Genomic DNA, 19,233 nt, shown 5'->3' on the forward strand with positions numbered 1-19,233 from the left:
AGTCTAAACTGTATGTGAACATATATTTGCTCCAATTTGAATTCGGACATAGTAAAGACATCGCTTAAAAATGTTTCAAACTCTAGAAAAGGACAGGCCACATTTCACCAACACACAGAAAGCTCGTTTTTTCTGTCACCTTTTATGAGAATCTTGTGCTTTACTGTCATAGTGGTATTAGCGCGCAAATGGTACGTGCATAAGCTACGTATATTATGCTACCCGCAAGTTGGTAGGGAAAAAGATTCATGGTTTCGTTTAAATAACGATTTTAGCATTATTTCATATGTTTTACGCAAGGTGATGATCAAACAGGTTGGATTGAAACGAATTATAAATATGTTTTAGTGTTAAAATTTAAACAATATTAATTCAATGATGTTAAATATATAAAAAGTGTAGCTTCACCCCACACCCCCATAGTGAATACATATACGTAGATTATGTTCGTCCCCTCAACCGTTCTAACGCGTTTGCCACAAAAGAAATTCAGCAGCTAGCGCATCATTCTCGTATGTTTTGTATTGGCCATAACACGTACACTGCAGTGCTCCGTTTAACACAAAAAACCCAATAAATCGCGTCATTCCTAAAAATTGCCATCCGTGAAATTCGTTACGCAGCGTGATTTAGGGCAAAATGAGTGACACTGGCTTGATCGAGGACCAGCAGTCGATCCAGGCCGATATGCAGGATTCCAACAAAACCAGCACCACCAAATTCACGGACGTTGCCGACGCCTTGGGACACGGAAATGGCTTGTGAGTATTATTCAGTAGGCTGTCCTTGTTAGGTTGAAGGATTTTTTTTTCGACCATGAACAGAACAGAAGGGAAAAATTACCTGGCTTGCTGTGGCCCTTTGCCACACACGCACACTTGGATCTCGATTTTATTGCACGGTTAGTCCTTGGAAGACACTACTCTGGGCATAGCGAAAATCAGTAACAAAGAGGGCTGCAAAACCAAAGTGCATCGCAGTACACATTGATTCGAATGCTTTTGCACTTTGGGAAGCATAACGCAGTAGAGTCGAGGAATCGCTTGGCTAGCTGCGATGTTCATGGCATGTTTCTCCCTTCTTCCCTTTATTCGCATCAGCTGTGTGTCTATCGATTGCTGTTTGTTTGATTATATTACTAGTCTAACGAAAAATAAATCAATGAACTCATTTAACGATCAAATGACCTTCTCAGGGACCACTACGGGAACCGACTGAAAGCGCGGATGCCCGTCGATCGCTATGCTTCCGACTACAACATGAACCACCCGAAGCGGGGTCTGGCCCTAATCTTCAACCACGAGCATTTTGAGATTCCACAGCTAAAGTCCAGGGCCGGCACTAATGTTGACTGCGAAAATTTGGCATCCACGTTGAAGCATCTGGACTTTGACGTGCGCGTGTACAAGGACATGAAGCTGAGGGATATGCAGAAGGAGGTGGAGAAAGGTAAAAGTTTTGAAGCTAATTATGGCTAACGAAAACATGAAAGCATGGGAATTAGAGTGACGCATGGGATTTTTTTAGATGCTTTGTTTAGCAGAGTAAAGAGGTATTGTTTTCACAGGGTTCTATGATTTACATAGTCAAACAATTTGTTTTTATCAAACAGCGGTGACCTAGTGCCTTTATGGCAATCAAATTTTAAAAGGAATGAAACTTTATGTTTGTCAATCGATGTTAAAAGAATAGAAAATAGGAACTTAGGGTTAATTTTACAATAATCTGATCTATTAAAACAATCATTTTGTGTCACCAGCTGATTCCGAATAGTAACAAAGACTTGCAGACATTTTTTTTAACTGAACATTTTTTAACAAACCACATTTCCACAGTCGCCAAGATGGACCACTCGGACAACGACTGCATCCTGATCACGATCCTGTCGCATGGCGAACTCGGCTACCTGTACGCGAAGGACTGCCAGTACAAGCTGGACATCATTTGGTCGTACTTCACTGCCAACCACTGCCCGACCCTGGCTGGCAAGCCGAAGCTGTTTTTCATCCAGGCCTGCCAGGGTGACCAGTTGGACGCGGGCGTCACCCTGTCCGATCGCACCGAAACGGACAGCGCCGGCTCGATGAGCTACAAAATTCCGGCCCACGCTGACTTCTTGATCGCGTACTCGACCATCCCGGGCTTCTACTCGTGGCGCAACACCCAAAAGGGCTCTTGGTTTATGCAGTCCCTGTGCCAGGAGTTGAACCAGCACGGAAAGAAGTACGACATTCTGACGCTGCTGACGTTCGTGGCCCAGCGGGTGGCGTACGACTTTGAGTCCAACACGCCGGACATTCCGATGATGCACCAGCAAAAGCAGATCCCGTGCGTGACAACCATGTTGACGCGACTGCTGCGCTTTACTGACAAGTAGATGACCGATGGACCACTCTTTCAATGTCCTAACATTTTTCAAATTAACTCGTTACACTTTGCTGTAGTGTAAAGGGTAGTGCACAAAACAGCACAAATGTCGCAAACCTTTATGCTTGAACGTGTAATTTCATTATTTGTCTCTCAAGTTTTAGAGTTATTTTATGTAGGTTATTATTATGATTATCTCAAACGATTTTATAGATCCTTATTACACAGACCGTGTATTTTATAGTTCATGTCTTCTTAATATTCTAGTTTGAATTTTTTGAATCATTGAGTTGTAGTGATTTTTTGTCGTTTCTGAAAACTCTTGCACGCATTTTAATCCACGTTTAAAGTACAATCGGAAGTACAATTTAGGAAAAACATACTTACACAGAGACTCAGAAATGTAATGACCACAGTTTAACGATAAAATACACAATAAAAAAACTTAACAATTAACTTAACAGGACCATCCGAAGAAAAAACTGCCAACAGCATCGTGCTGTGAAGTTTCGCAACTTGAATGAAATGGATTATTTTCGTTTTATAAATTCAGCTGAACTTTCAAAACCCAAAATGCAGTATAAGATGCTGATATTTTCGAACGTGATAGCTTGATTTCTATGTTAACTTTTTTTTTAGCTAATCATTTTTTTCAAGTTCAGCTGGCTTTCTGCAAAAATATCCCTTTCATTCGAAAAGCAAATAAATTTGCTGCACGATGCAATTTGAAACAACTCAGAGATAAATTAAATAAACAACAATTTCCAACTTTTTTTTTACGAAACATTTGATTTGAGAGTAAAGTGATAACGTGATGCACTGTGAGAGGAAGAAAACAAAAGACTTGAGGTTAAAATGAAGTAGTTTTATTGGCGCGCTAGAAGAGAATGTGAAGTCTACTTAACCATCATGTTTGAAGATGCAGTCGTGTATTTAAATTTCCATTCCCTTCAAAACAAAGCTGGATATTCAAAATTTCGCTGGAATGTTCAAAACATGGGTTCTAACAAGGTAATAGCTTTTAGTTTTGTAAGACGAATAAATCACTGTCTTGAGGACAATATTGAAAGGAAAATTACAACTCTACAACCTACAACACATGACAGTGGAATTCACAGTAGAATTTTTATAAATGCTAAATACGCAAGCAAGCCCTTAGTATGTAAAAAGGTCAAGATGAAAAATATATTTCCCATAAACAATATCTTCCAAACACTTTTTAATCTCGAACATTCTTGTTAACCTTGTCATAAACCTCCGGGAAGGCTCCCTCGCAGTTGTACTTTTTGCGCATCTTATCGTACAGTCCATGGTCAAACATGCGTCGGAACTCCTCACGCGTACGATAAGTGTCGGCGTACAGCATCTGGAATCCCTTGCTCTGCTCGACCAGATCCTCAACAGCGCGGGTTGTCTCCACCGGTTGGAAGCGACGACCCTTCGGCACTCCGTACACACCAATGTCCACGTACAGATCGCTGGTCATTCCCTTGGCCGGTTGCAGCATGCCAGGGTTGTTGGGCAGCAGGAACGGACACAGCCAAACTGGGTACACGTTCACGAGGCGGTCGAATTCTTCGCAGCACTTCTTCATGGTGCTAGTCGGAACGAGCAAGTCCTGGATGATGTGGTTGTTTTCGTACAGCTTCTTCACGGTTTCCGTTTGGGTGAGCTTCAGCAGGGACACCTTGACCGGCAGCAGCCAGCCGAACAGGTAGCGGAAGATTATGTTGTTGCCGAAGGGGACTATGTCCTGTAAATTGGTAAAATTTAAATGTAAGAATAAAGAAATCAGCAGGACATTCAGCATTTTTATACTACCCAATCTCACCCCCAGAACTCAATGCCGCCCCTAATGACGTTACTTTGCAAATACCAACCTGAATTTCCCAAAACAGCGCCCGCGAGTGCCTGTGGTAGTATTCTCGCAGTGGCACGTACTCGTAAGTCTTTTCGCGCTTCTTCAGAATATCACGCACGTGCACGAAGAACCACGGCTTGTACCACTTGCTAATATCATTGACCTTGTCCGGTTCAACCTCACTGTCCTCAACCATTTCGCCGGTCATTATGACGGCCTCGTCCAGCGTGTACAGCAGTCCTTCAACGTACTTGTTCTTCTTGGTGTCTCGGCAGGCACTCTCGAACTTGTCCACGACGTTCTGCAGTCCAACCACCGGTTCGTAATGCAGGCGGATGTACCTGTGGATAACAAATGTTCAATTAAAAGCCTCGAAACTACAACTGAGAGTTCGAAATTTACTTTGTTGCCGGAATGATCATGATTTCAACGGCCGTCAACAGTCCAAGGGTACCGTACGACCACGGAACAGCGTAGAAGAGATCACTGTTTTCGTTTTCGGAGCATTTCACAACACTTCCGTCGGCCAGAACCAATTCGTAAGACAGGCAAATGTGCTGAAACAGTCCGTAGATGTGAGAGCTAGACTCCACGCCGGTACCCATTACCAGGCCTCCAACGGTCAGATCGTCAAGTTCCGGAACAATCGGGATAGTCCATCCCAGTGCAGCCAGAGTTTCCGATAGTTGTCCTGCAAAATCAAACCTTTCGTCAATTTTTAACATCATTCGAAAAGCCCATAAAAACACCAACCCATGCTGACGAGAGGTTCCACCCGGACCACCTTCCGCTTGGTGTCCACATCGAGCACGTCGACGAGATTACAGTTGATTTGATAGGAGGTTTTCTTGTACATCGGCTTGCGGAAGCTCATCGTTTGCCATCCGGGACGGGCCGTGCACATCTTGGTCTTGCCACCGGATTCTTTCCATTTTCGGACCTGAGTAAAAAATAAACGAAGAAAGAGGGAAAGAGTTTTGAACGATCGATTAAAATTTTTGCTTTCTAATACCTCAAATTTTAAAATTTATAGCCTTACAAAATAAAATCTGGATAAGAACAATATCTGTTTTTTCTCAAACATTACCCGTTTTGCTTAAAAAATTCAAAACAAGTGCAATTTTTAATTCTTAGATCAGTAAACATGCTGCTTCCATACAACACCCTTATGTGCATGCATTTCGTTTTCATCGCCGAAATTTTGATCGAGATAAGTTATTCAAGTTTGGCAAATTAGGTGAAACCAATTAAAAACACAAAAAAGTCATTCATAATTTATTAATTACACAAATCACTCCACATTTCCCTAAAGTCAGTTCCATAAAAACCACTTCAATTGCATAACTAGGTTTGAACTCGTAATCAACATCTTCCAACAGGCCACTTTCCAGGATCAATCAAATAAATTATCACCGACTTTCTTCCCACACTTAACTCAGAAGATTACCTGTTTCTGGATGCCGGCAACTTTGGCGTCGTGGCTTCTGGGTGCCGAATGCAGCTTAAAAATGATCTTACTGCGCACACTGTAGAACAAGTTGTACAGGAAGGACGCCGGTAGCAGGAACAGAACAACCACGATCCATCGGAAGTCAACGAGCAAGATTTCGGTAAGCGTTTTACTCGCCATTTTCTGACTCTAAACTTGCCAAATTTGGTTTGCTAAAGAGACAATGCTGAATTGGAGAAGAGAGAGCAAAAAAATCGCGATGCCAACGACCTGATCGCGTCAACAGCCGCCGCCCGACTGAACAAATTTTAAAATAAAATTCGCGAACTGGAGTGCAGCAAAAAATTGTTCTGCTGATATTATTTTGGTAGTGGTTTCGCGTGAGGTTCACATATGGACAATTCGCAATCGCGGCAAACGTCCATTTATACCAATTTTATCAGCTTGATACTCGGTGTGATAGATGATTTAAGTAGAATCACGCAAAAAGCGATAGATTTCTCGAATTGAATTATGTTTTAGTTTTTATTATTGAAGACATAATTGTTGATTTTTTATATCTAGCAAAAAATGGTATTGAATCGGACATATTGAAAATAATTGAATAAAATAAACATCTTAATGTAGATTGTACAGTTGATTACCTAAATTCAATGTGACATTGAGTTAACGCAAATATGTAATCAGTGCTCTGATTGTGTGAACATGAACAGCTATTCTTGAAACCAGCTGTTTCCGAGGTTGATCAAATTTCTTATCGCCAGGTACACTTTTTAATGCATTTTGCTTGACCAACAATTGATAACCATTCATCATTAACCGTTTAGCTACAAGGTGATATTTTGAGTGAAAGAGATTGGAATAAATGAAGTGAAATTGATAAAACGAACATTCTTAGAAAAAAAATATTGCAATCATGCAATGTGTGATTCAACAGAAAACAAGTTTTTCAAATGTATTTTCATAAAATGGTACCCGTCGCTGTTTAAAAAAATTGAATGAAGAAGCGATGTTTTATGAATTATCTGATTTTTTGAAATTCTTCTCAACTACTTCAAATCTTCTTTCTTAACATCGTTTTCAATATTCCTTAAGTCTCATAAAATGTAAGTCATTTATGAGTGTAGTTCAACACTCCACCTAAACAAATCCGAACCGTGTGTAATCAGTAGCATTTGCACCCAATTGACGAGCCAAGACCAGATGTTCTGTTCGGTGTTGGGTTTACAACCTGTAATTAATGACTCAATCCGTCATTGCAGCCTTCCATTGATTTCGGTACGAATTTTCGATGTATTATCGCGATAAAGATTACTCCAGCACTGAGAGTGTCGACAGTGGAGTTGGCGGTTGTCAACACACAGCGATAATGAGGAATGAAATTTGCAGTACAACCATACCGGTTCGGTCAACGGCTGAGTTATCTGAATGCATCTCGTTATCTAATTCAGTAGCGTTTCACAGGGCGGGTTTGAAAGAAGCTGTTCTCATTCCATTATAAGGATATGCAAACTTGATATGCAAATGAAGAAAAATTGATAATATGCATCTTGAACTTATTCATGGGTGCAACATGAAGTAGTATTTCAAGCCGTCAAATTTCTTTTCATAGCACATACACCTGATTTTTTTTTATTTCACTTATATGTAATAAAATATCAAGCTTGCTTATTTTATTCCATCAAAACTTCAACCATGAGTTAACAGTTGTTTATCGGTTAAGAACTCTAACTTACACGGCCACGTACATCATATCCCTATATAGCACTATCCTAGTTAGTACTCTCTTCCGAGTTCATTCCCGGGAAAATTGTTATCTTGACGGGCCACTTGTTAGTAACGCCCATTTATTATGGTAAACTTTGGGGGATTTTCTTTCTGGGCCACAAACATGTATGCTTCACGTCCTTTTTTGCGGTTGAAAAAATGCTACTAGCCATAATATCAGCTGATTACTTCAACGGTGTTTTTTTTGCATTTCGAATCGCCCGAGTGAAACGTGAAAATTCATCATCCTGGTAAAAATAAAGTATGCTAGCAAATGTTATTTTGATGTTAATTGTTTTTTAGATTACTAAATTTTTACATATAAATGGAGTTATGTGTATAATCTTATCCCATTTTGAGGTAATGTCAAAAATCTTCGGTATCACTTGTTAAATAATGGTGTATGATGGCAGGAACAATGTGTTATTAGATTAGAATTCCGTCGTGAAACTACTTACTTTTCCTGTCATTCTTGAACGACAAAATAGCCTACTTTTCTGTACCAAAAATAAAAGAATCGAATAGCAACACTTTTCAAAATAAATGCTGAAAAGTTCTACTTTTCAGCACTGAAATGGGTGCTGAAAAGTTGAACTTTTCAGCACTTGTTTCGAAAAGTAACACTTTTCAACATTTTTTTTGATTTAAACGATTTATTGACAAAATACAAGATAATTTGACTTAAAATTTCAAGGGTGTTTTTCGGAATTGCAAAAAATGTTGTATGGAACTCGTTGCAAAACATGATTTTTTCAGCACTCGTCGTATTTATCCAACTCGGTGAACCTCGTTGGATAAATGTACGGCTCGTGCTGAAAAAATCCTCTTTTTGCAACTTGTTGCATAAACTACTATTCTCGCACTTTGTCTAAGGATTGAGATGATCTATCAATATTTGACCAAAAATTAAGTTCCGTCAGTGGGGGTGACATTGGGTCTGGGGGGTGAGATTGGGTCAAAGTCATTTTTTAACGGATTTTACCATTTCTCAGATTCTTCTGAATGAAACTGAATTCTGTTAAAAGGGTTGTGTAGGGGACATCTTATGATGACTTCGCTGAAAAAATCTCGTTCCTCGAACAAATCCTATTATTTTGGCAGCTGTCTAAAGTTGAGGTACATTTTTGACCAAAAATGACCACTCGAAAAATCATTTTTCTAATATTTTTGTTGGAATTGCTAGTTTTCTAAAAATGTTTGAAAAACTCCACTTCAAACATTGTAGCATGTCAATACGATTCCCTCGAACAAGAAACACTGTTGGATGACTTGTTTTTATGATATCGTTGAATTTGAACATCATTTTTGTTTTATTTGACCCAATGTCACCCCCTCTAAGGGGTGAGATTGGGTCAATTTTCAAACTATTGGCATTTAAGGTAGTGTTCATTAAAATCCACCATATTTTGGATCCACAAATCTACGTTGAAAGATTTTCGATGTTATTTAAATTGTTTTTGTTATTAACAAATTACGAGAGGTGTAACGTTTTTTGACCCATAGTCACCCCCACTGACGTTTTATGTGTTCTCGTAGGCAGTTTTCAAATATTTGTTTTGGGGTAAATATTGTGGTAGGTTCTTCATTATACACAATCATTTTCGAAAAAGATAAATAGGACCTTAAAACGGGTCATAAAAACCAGTCAAGCCAAATCAAAAAAAAAAAAAAATGTGGGTTCAACCCTTTTTTTTAAATTTTGTTTGCCATCAAAAATCATAAATCGAATCTTCGTGTTTTTTCTTTGCAAAAATGTGGCTTGATTTAATTTATTTGAGAATAATTTAAAGTAAAATTCCAACGTGTTTAAAAATAATTCTAAAAATAAAAATGAACACAGACAAAAATATTTAGAAGTGGGTTTAAATCAATAACACTCATATTTAAAAATCAATTTCCCTCTTCGATTTGCGTGAAATTTTGTCCCAAGGGGTGATTTTGATCCCTGATCATGAATACAAGGTCCATTTTTGATATCTCGTGACGGCAGGGTGGTACAACCCTGGGTGCTGAAAAGACAGAATGCGTAACGTGATTTTCGAAAGCTCCCCACTGCTCCCCACTAATACAACAGCACTGCAGCTGTAAACATAAACAAAGTAGAAGGCTATGTTCAAGCTCAAGCGTGACATATTTTTTGCTGCTGAAGTGAATTGTTTTCAAACATTTTGGATCTGTTGATGTTGATGTTTTCGATGAAAAATTAAGTGCATCCCACTTTTTTCATCGTATACTAAACGATGGGCGGCCAAAATAGGCCTTTTTTGTTTTCCACGTGATGAAAAATTGTGTCAAAAGTTCAAATTTCGTGAAGCAGAAGAGCAACCAAATGGAAGTTCCGAGATCTTTTGATACCCAAACATCTAGGTTTTCTTTAAAACCTACGTTTTTAAATACCTGGGCAAAAAGTAAGTTTGATCCACGAGAGCAAAAATTACGAAATTCCATACATTTTTGGCAGGTTGCTCAAACGAAACCATAACAACGTTTTTGCTTAGGTATTTAAAATAGTAGTTTATGCAACAAGGTGCAAAAAGAGGATTTTTTCAGCACGAGTCGTACATTTATCCAACGAGGTTCACCGAGTTGGATAAATACGACAAGTGATGAAAAAATCAAGTTTTGCAACGAGTTCCATACAACGTTTTTTGCAATTCCGAAAAACACCCTTTGAACAGAATTATAAGACAAATGTCCATGCATTGATTCAAAGAATCGTTTGAATCAAATTTTTTTTTTGAAAAGTATAACTTTTCCTATAGGATATAACAAGTGCTGAAAAGTTCAACTTTTCAGCATCCATTTCAGTGCTGAAAAGTAGAACTTTTCAGCATATATTTTGAAAAGTGTTGCTATTCGATTCTGTTATTTTTGGTACAGAAAAGTAGGCTATTTCGTCGTTCAAGAATGACAGGAAAAGTAAGTAGTTTCACGACGGAATTGCGAAAACGTAGGTTTGCACCTTTTTTATTTTCGTAATAGTATTTGTTATATAACTTTTTATAGAAATCATCTTTTCATGAGATTTTTGTAGCAAAATGTTTGGCATGAGTTTTTGAACAAAACGTAGTACTAGGTTCCTGTCAAACTTTAAATTTTTTACATGTTTCATCACAAAATGTGCATAGTGCCCAAGGGGTGTAAATACTTTTTTTACATACTGTATCTTTGATGTGCAGTGATAATATCGGAATAAGATTATCCAATATTATTTGGCAAGTACCATTGATAGTTATTGATAATTCGTCGCTAACCTCGACATTAATTTTTTTGGGGCGTGTCATTTCAACGGAAATTTAGGAACCAGTCCAGGAACAGGGCATACCCCTTTGTATGGAACGTCGTTTGGACCTCACAAATCTGCCTGAAATTTTCAGGGGTTGTTTATACATATAAAACTTGCATCTGACCAAAATATTAGCACTCTAGGCCAACGAAAAAAAATATGAGCACTCTAGGCCAACGAGAAGTGGGGCAAATCAGAACACAAAGTTGTATGGTTTAAAACCGTCAAAAATCTTAAAAGCCTATAACTTAGGCCAATTTAAATCAAATTTCAAAATTCAAAATGCATTTGAAAGGGCTGTTTAGATCTTCAGGGAGTTATTGGCAATTTAGTGAAAAAATAACACAATTTTCATACTCAAATAAAAAAGTGTACCATCCAGATATCAATTCGATTCGACCTGCAGCTTGTAGGGGACATCTTTGGGTAAGTCAGTTTAACAGGCTCTGAAAGGTATCATTCTCGATCGACCATTTGGCGGCCATGTTTGTTTTAGAAAAACGTTCAAATCTTGATTCAGAATGTTTCAATAAAAAAAAGTTTTCTTTTCGTTGTTTGTAGAAGCATCTTACATATAGTGATTATTTTTTCATTTCAATTTACTATCTTAGAGTTGATATCTGGATGGAACACTTTTTTTATTTGAGTTTGAAAATTGTGCTATTTTTCACTGAAATGCCAATAAACTCCCTTTGAATTTAATCAATTTGAATGCTTCACCCCGCATTTTGTTGCATTTTTTTAAGCCCTTTTAGATGCATTTTAAGTTTTAAAATTTTATTGAATTTAGTCTTAGTTACATAATTTTAAAGATTTTTGACATTTTTGAACAGGCCCGTAGCCAGGGGGGGGGGGCTACCGGGCTGCAGCCCCCCCGAAATTTTTCCCATTTTTTTAAATTGTACTACCTTTAAAAAATCTCAAAATAATGATTGTATGTACTACCTTAAAAGTAATCTCAAAACAATGATTGTGTGTTCTCTCCACAGAAATAATTTGTAAGATAGAGAATCAAGAATAGATTGATAAAACGAAGTAATTTGCCTGTCCATTGCCGAGCTCAGTTTTCTTAGATTATGGATCCAATATTTAAAAGTTGAGCTGCAGATTTGAACATCGTTCCATTCAGTAACATTTCATTTATCTAATAGTTTTAGCATTACATTGGTTAGGGTGGGCCAAATCTGGGCTTTCTGAGGCTACCCCCTGAAATCAAAGATTGATCACTAGCCTATGTTCCAAATTTGAGCTTTTTATGACCACTGACCACCAAGTTTGGGAAAAATCGTCAAAATGTATGGAGAAAAGCAACTGTTTCAGTTTTTGACCTGTGGAAGGCGCAATAACTACCCAGTTCTTACCAATTTTCTTAACTAATATCTTCTTTAAATTTGGAAAAACTTTCTCAAAGATACCTTATTTTTTGGGTTTTTTTGCTAAAAAGTTATTAGCCTTCGAAAATAGCAATATCCGGGGCTACATAGAAATAATTAATTTTTAAACTCATGTCTGTGCTAGCTTGCCTGGCAATGCACCTGTTATGTTGCGCAAAAATGGCCATTTTCGGAAGCTAATAATTTTTTAGCAAAAATCCTTAAATTTCGTTGTCTTAATTATGGTAGTCGAACATAAGTAAAAAAAAAGTAATCCACTTTAACGATCCCCGGGTCTTTTGTGGTCTCTGTTGCAAGTTTCTGCTCATTTCTAGGCGTCCGAAGGTTATGTGTGGTGAGCCACCCAAAATCTCTTTTACGCAAATGGACCGACGTTTAACTTCCCCATCCGATAGAAGGCTCGAACTTAAGTATGACCCCTGAAGAAACATAAAATAATTTAGAATTTTTAGATTCAAAGTGGCGGCCAAAATGGTGGCCAAGAAATATTGTTCAAATCTAACTCAAATGTGGTTGCAGATGCCGAATTTGATGTTAAAAACAAGCATATAAAAAAACGATTTCAATTTGTTCATGATTCGATTATCCGAAGTCTTTCGAACTTTTGGATAATCGGTTTGTCGAATTTGGACTGCAAAATTAATAACCCTTCTTTATTTGCATTAAAACCCCTTATCTTTTTGAGGACCTTCATACTATTAACAAATGATTTTTTCTACATTTTTCAAAATATGCCATAATTTCTACAAAATTCAGATTTTGTTTTCAAAATTAATTTCGACTATTATCAGAAATACACTTCTAATATTATCTTTTTGGGTTTTAGAATATGGTTAGTTACATATCTGAGACCTTAAAGAAAAATGCTTAAGAAATATCTGTGTGTAATTTTTATTACTTTTTCGTAATCCTTTTTCCCGAAACCACTCGTCCAAAATGCTTACTTTTGGTCACATTTATTTGTTTCCACCGTGGCCACTCTCCAATTTTTATTTAATATATCATAAATCGAAAGATCAACTAAGTGAATCCTTATTATCAACTTATTTTCGCTTTGTGCATGAGCTTGCGATTTTTGAAGCAAGAAATAAAATGATAAAAATATTCAAAGTGTAAAAAAAAGAAAATTAAAGCTTGGATTCAAAAACTCTGCAATTAAATTAATTAAACATCATTTTCAAATTGTTAAATTTCTGATAAATAATTCATTTTTAAACTTTTTCATTTCAAATTTTTGATTTTATGGATTAGAATTTCCATTTTGAAGATTTTAAAATTTCTTTATTATTTTTTTTAAATTGTATTTCATTGTAAATATTTTCCAAAGTTTATGTTGCCACCCTTTCAAAAGTGGCAGAGGGCAAATGCAATATTTTTTTTAATAGCTTCACAGCTTCAATGGAAATGGAAGTCTAATCAACTGAAAACAGTTATTTCTGTATTCATAACTTATTTCGATTAAGTCCTTTTAGGAGCAGTGACAACAAATTTGAATTGTTTTTTTCTGCGTTGATAATCATGTACGACATGTTTCGGCTCGTTTAAAAATATTTAAAATTTTTGTAACATTTCGTTGAACCGCGGCAAGTTTTTTTTCACGAAAAAAGCTTTTCGCCAGTAACTAGATATTTTGAAAACTAATGATGCAAAACAACTGTACTGATTTAAAGTGAGGTTTTGAAACACTTTTAAAATGATAAACCAATGGCTTGTAATTTAAATTTTTATATTTTTCATTGTTTGCTCTACCCTGTCGACTTTGGTCAGAGTTTAGTAACATAAATAATATTTGCAACGGTCTAATTGAGAATTTAAAAATTTTACTGCTTTTAAATTTCTAAATTTTAGATTTCAAATATTTTGGTATAAGACAAAGAAAAGCCAGAAATCAAAAATAACAATAATAAAAAAATCACAAAATTTATAATAACAATTAAACATAATAATTTTAAAAAAATCAATAGAACAAAAAACCAAAACATAAATAAAATAATTAATATTAAAAAATATCAAAATTTTAAAAATACCATTATTTTCCCATTGATTATTGTAATGACTTTTCTCTTATTTCAAACTTAATTCTGAGCAAAAAACAAAATCCATTCTTAACATATTCGGCATTTTAAGATTCAGCATTTTGACATCCGGCTTCTTGTGGCAATTCTTCAATATTATTTTAGCGAATACATTTTTTCACACGTTATTCTCAGTCGCATTCAAATAAACAAATCAAAATCTCATCAACACATATTGCACCCGAATAAATATCCAAAGCCGTTTTTGTTCTGTTCCTTTTCAGCTGCGTACCGCTAAAGCAAAATCTTTCCGTAAATCTTTTCTTGACTGTTTCTTGAGCATTTTTTGAATGGAGTTTTAAGAGTCTCCGTATACAGGACATTTTTTTTAATTTTCATTTGAATGTAAAATATGATTCTTGTAGCAAAATTCATACTAAGATTAGATTTACAGGAATAATCTACTTGGTTGAGGAATTCTTACATAAAGTTTTCTTTACTTTTAAAACATCATAAATTTAAGATTACAATAAACACATGATAATTTTAAAAAATCAGAAATTGCAAAATAACAAAAACTTTAAAAATAATAAATGTCCCGCCCGTGTGGATCAATCGGACCGTGCACTGGACTCACAATCCGGAGGTTGCTGGTTCGAATCCCGCGGCAGGCGCTCTAAAATTCTTTGTGTAAATATGGGTATTCGGCGCCGTCGCTCCGTGCCATACTTTCATACACTTAGGAGCCCAGGGCGGCGAAGTCCTTGTAGATTAAAAGGAAGACACTAGTGGTTGGTACTAGCAATGGTGGCCGACAGCTATAAAGTCAACTTCGTCGTTTCGTTAAAAATAATAAAATAATTAATGCTAAAAATCCTGAATTTTAATAAAAATAAATTTTGATCATTTCAAAATAAAGATATTCAATAAAAAATATTCAAACATTTCAATAAATTATGTTTTTTTAATCTTAATTTTTTGATGCTTCAAATATTTTTATGTTTGAATTCTAGTGCAGACTAAGATTAGATTTACAGGAAAAATCTAATTGATTTATGAATTCTTACATAAAGTTTTCTTTACTTTTAATTTAGCAAGGTTTCTCAAATATAAAATTTCTAAACCATAAAATGTGCAGGATTTTGTTCCCAGAGTCAAGATATTTCTTGAATAAACATCGATTCTAATAAATGGTTACAATTCTATATTATTCAATTATTATTCATTTGTGTTTTTGTTTAGAAAGATACAGAAAGGCTTTCTATAACCAGCACAACCAATTCACTTTTACGTTATTTTCCTCCTTTATCTTTTAATATCAACACTTATTTTAAAAATTAATTCAGTTTTGACAGTCATTTCAAAATAAAAAAATAAGTAAATTGAAGATTTTAATTTGTTAATCGTGTTCGCATTTATATTTTTTATCGCACAAGTTTATTTTTTATTTAAAGAAGATGTGTCTCAGGAACTAATGGACCAATTTCCAATGGTTCTTAGTCCTTATACGATAAGAACAATACAAACTTTGCTTGAAGTTGAAATAATGATTTAATGAAATAAGCACTTCGAAGCACTGTGCATTTAAATTTTTTGCCGATAAAAAAATCAATTATTTCTATGAATTCATGGACTTTAAAATATGTTGACTCTGGATATCACTGGATAAGAATACAAATGTCAATAAGCATTTTTTGATACTCGTTGGTTGAAATTCCCGCCCGTGTGGATCAATTGGACCGCGCACTGGACTCACAATCCAGAGGTCGCTGGTTCGAATCCCGCGGCGGGCGCTCTAAAATTCTTTGTGTAAATATGGGTATTCGGCGCCGTCGCTCCGTGCCATACTTTCATACACTTAGGAGCCCAGGGCGGCGAAGTCCTTGTAGATAAAAAGAAAGACACTAGTGGTTGGTACTAGCAATGGTGGCCGACAGCTATAAAGTCAACTTCGTTGGTTGAAATTTAACCGTTTATTCGATCGGAAAATTTATTTTTAATTTTTTTTTTTAATTTCAAAGATAAGCAACACTGAAACGATACATTGAAATTTTATTTAAAAATTACCTTTAATTAAGATCTGATATATTTTTTTTGTCATTTTTTTAAATCCTCAAATTCTGAAACAAAGGAGAATGGGCAAATTTGGTCCAAGGATGTACACGAACGAGACCAACTTTTTTCGAAAGATCTCGCCGAGAAATGAAAAAAAGTCTTCTGGACCAACTCTCTAAACCCCGGGGTTCAAAAGTTACATGCTGTTGAAGTTTGAGCATTTTGGGTTAAAATGTACAAACAATCGTATTTTTGCTATTTCTAAAATCATTTATAAAATCTCTGTTTCATTATGGATTTCGATTTTCTTGACTTCATTCGACGCGTATCAGCAAAAACTATGAGTTCTGATATGTCTTAGCATGATTGAAACATGATTTCTCTTGTTTTTATCCGTTTGAATCGTTTGTGCAAGAGGCATCCCATAGAAACAAGTCGAAACTTCAAGGTTTTGAAACCGGGTCCAACCCAGACTGCTTCAATGAGTATGGAAGGCTTCAGTGCAATGTTGTAACAACTTATTGGGATGGTCTGAGACATCCGAGAACTCCTTGGAGTTAAGACCGGTGAGTCTACCGCCGTAACAAGCAAGATGTCGGCGGTTTTCGACCACGGATCATACCCGCATGGCTTCAGTGAGTATGGTAGACTACTATGCTGATGTGTTGGAGTGTCCTGGGTTCTCCTAGGACTCCCTGGAGTTAAGATCTGTGGGTCTACTACCGTAACAATCCAAATGTCGACCGGTTTTGACAACGGAACATACCCGCATAGCTTCAGTGGGTGTGGTAGACTACTTTGCTAATGTGTTAGGATGTCCTGGGTCATCAAAGGACTCCCTGGAGTTATGATCTGTAGGTCTACGGCTGTTACAAGGACTCCCTAGAATGGTCCAGAACATCCCAACATAACAGCAATACAGTCTGCCATACTCACTGAATCTTTGCGGTTATGATGCGCGGTTAAAAATCATCGACCTTTTTCTTGTTACAGTGACCCAAATATCTAAACTCCAGGGAATCCTAGGATGACCAAAGACATCCCAACACATTCACAAAGCAGTTTACCATACTGTCTGAAGCTATGCGTGTATGTTCCGGGGTCAAAAATCGTCGACCTCTTGCTTGTTACGGCTGTAGCTCCACAGATCATAACTCCAGGGAGTCCTTGGATGACCCAAGACATCCTAACACATTAGCAAAGTAGTCTACCACACCCACTGAAGCTATGCGGGTATGTTCCGTTGTCAAAACCGGTCGACATTTGGATTGTTACGGTAGTAGACCCACAGATCTTAACTCCAGGGAGTCCTAGGAGAACCCAGGACACTCCAACACATCAGCATAGTAGTCTACCATACTCACTGAAGCCATGCGGGTATGATCCGTGGTCGAAAACCGCCGACATCTTGCTTGTTACGGCGGTAGACTCACCGGTCTTAACTCCAAGGAGTTCTCGGATGACTCAGACCATCCCAATAAGTTGTTACAACATTGCACTGAAGCCTTCCATACTCACTGAAGCAGTCTGGGTCGGATCCGGATTCAAAACCTTGAAGTTTCGACTTGTTTCTATGGGATGCCTCTTACACAAACGGTTCAAACGGATAAAAACAAGAGAAATCATGTTTCAATCATGCTAAGACATATCAGAACTCATAGTTTTTGCTGATACGCGTCGAATGAAGTCAAGAAAATCGAAATCCATAATGAAACAGAGATTTTATAAATGATTTTAGAAATAGCAAAAATACGATTGTTTGTACATTTTAACCCAAAATGCTCAAACTTCAACAGCATGTAACTTTTGAACCCCGGGGTTTAGAGAGTTGGTCCAGAAGACTTTTTTCATGTCTCGGCGAGATCTTTCGAAAAAAGTTGGTCCCGTTCGTGTACATCCTTGGACCAGCTCCCATACAAATTTGCCCATTCTCCTTTGTCAGATAAACCATCACAGTGATCACACAGCTGAAAATGTAAATCCAGACGGTTTGAAATTTGATAGTTCAAATTTACCAGTTTGTTCGTGGGTTTTTCTCGCAGTATAAAGTACAAAAATATAATACTTATGGTTAGATAAATCGATATTTTTTCAGGATTTTTTTTGTTTCAATATTTTTATTCAAGTTATGTATATTTTAAATTTAGCGACAGTTCATCACGAAATTCAATTACAATTAAACAATTCAAGAAAATGTAAAAAAAAAACACTTTCTTCTCTACTCCTTTAATACAAACTAGCTGTATGAATAAAGAGAAACTTTTGACGAAGGAGTTTCTTCGATAAAGACATTGAAAACTTAAGGGTGCACAGCAACGAAGGATGTTGTTGTCTTCTTATTCCAAAATTGTCAAACTTACGGACCCAATCCTGCAATATCGGGATTGTAAAATTAATCAAACTTTGTTGTAAATTACTTTGTGGACAGTACTTTAGGGGATGAATAAAAAAATATTTCGATAGTACCTGAAGTTTTGAAGATACTAAAATGTCTGTAACAAAAATCTGGGTGCAAAAGCTCTGGTTGATGTGCACCGTTAAGAAGAAAATCTTTTTAAACATTTTTGCATACATTATTTTACAATTTTACAATTCATCTTAATAATTATACCATAAACCAAGTGATGGTAAACATAATTTGCTGGTTTCTATACTCTTTGAATTTTTGCACCCAAGCCCCCCCCCCCCCCCCCCCCCCAACAAAAATCCTGGCTACGGCCCTGTTTTTGAACCATAAAACTTTGTGTCTCGATTGACCCCATTTACCGTTGACTTAGAGTGCTCATATTTTGGCCAGATGCTAGTTTTACATGTATAAATAACCCCTGAAAATTTCAGGCAGATTGGTGAGGTCGATGCGATATGGGTATGCTTTGCTCGTGGACTCGCTCTTGATGTGCTTTTTGAATCAGCAATAACCCAGAAGGCTCATTTTTTCAATGTAGAACATAATTTTTTATTTTAAAATTTCGTGATTTTTCTACTTTGCAGATTAATTTTTCAGAGTGTAACAATGTTTTACAAAGTTTTAGAGCAAA

General features: G+C 36.5%; 2 protein-coding genes and 1 long non-coding RNA gene across 3 annotated transcripts in view; 1 reads left to right on the forward strand and 2 right to left on the reverse strand.

Moving 5' to 3' along the window:
• The window catches only part of LOC128092558 (uncharacterized), a 57,818-nt gene that overhangs the window by 20,781 nt on the left and 17,804 nt on the right, over positions 1 to 19,233 (reverse strand). The gene's annotated exons all lie outside the window — the stretch shown is intronic.
• Positions 515 to 3,066, forward strand: LOC120424151 (caspase-like). The gene is made up of 3 exons (XM_039588198.2): positions 515 to 761; positions 1,196 to 1,449; positions 1,836 to 3,066. The coding sequence occupies exons 1-3, from the start codon at positions 640 to 642 to the stop codon at positions 2,375 to 2,377; spliced, it is 918 nt and encodes a 305-aa protein (XP_039444132.1). The 5' UTR covers positions 515 to 639; the 3' UTR covers positions 2,378 to 3,066.
• Positions 3,212 to 5,988, reverse strand: LOC120424150 (delta(24)-sterol reductase-like). Its single transcript, XM_039588197.2, has 5 exons — positions 5,676 to 5,988; positions 4,982 to 5,168; positions 4,631 to 4,919; positions 4,248 to 4,569; positions 3,212 to 4,120 (listed from the first exon to the last, which is right to left on the reverse strand). The coding sequence occupies exons 1-5, from the start codon at positions 5,856 to 5,858 to the stop codon at positions 3,587 to 3,589; spliced, it is 1,515 nt and encodes a 504-aa protein (XP_039444131.1). The 5' UTR covers positions 5,859 to 5,988; the 3' UTR covers positions 3,212 to 3,586.

The sequence above is a fragment of the Culex pipiens genome, chromosome 1 (genome assembly GCF_016801865.2).
Source record: "Culex pipiens pallens isolate TS chromosome 1, TS_CPP_V2, whole genome shotgun sequence".
NCBI lineage: Eukaryota > Metazoa > Arthropoda > Insecta > Diptera > Culicidae > Culex > Culex pipiens.

Excerpts from the sequence above, each read along its gene's own strand:
- LOC120424151 (XM_039588198.2), top strand. The coding sequence starts at position 640 with ATGAGTGACACTGGCTTGATCGAGGACCAGCAGTCGATCCAGGCCGAT. Across the intron at positions 762-1,195 it reads TTGGGACACGGAAATGGCTT|GGACCACTACGGGAACCGAC; the intron begins GTGAGTATTATT and ends TGACCTTCTCAG. Across the intron at positions 1,450-1,835 it reads GCAGAAGGAGGTGGAGAAAG|TCGCCAAGATGGACCACTCG; the intron begins GTAAAAGTTTTG and ends ACATTTCCACAG.
- LOC120424150 (XM_039588197.2), bottom strand. The coding sequence starts at position 5,858 with ATGGCGAGTAAAACGCTTACCGAAATCTTGCTCGTTGACTTCCGATGG. Across the intron at positions 5,169-5,675 it reads TTGCCGGCATCCAGAAACAG|GTCCGAAAATGGAAAGAATC; the intron begins GTAATCTTCTGA and ends TTTTTTACTCAG. Across the intron at positions 4,570-4,630 it reads ATGATCATTCCGGCAACAAA|GTACATCCGCCTGCATTACG; the intron begins GTAAATTTCGAA and ends TGTTATCCACAG.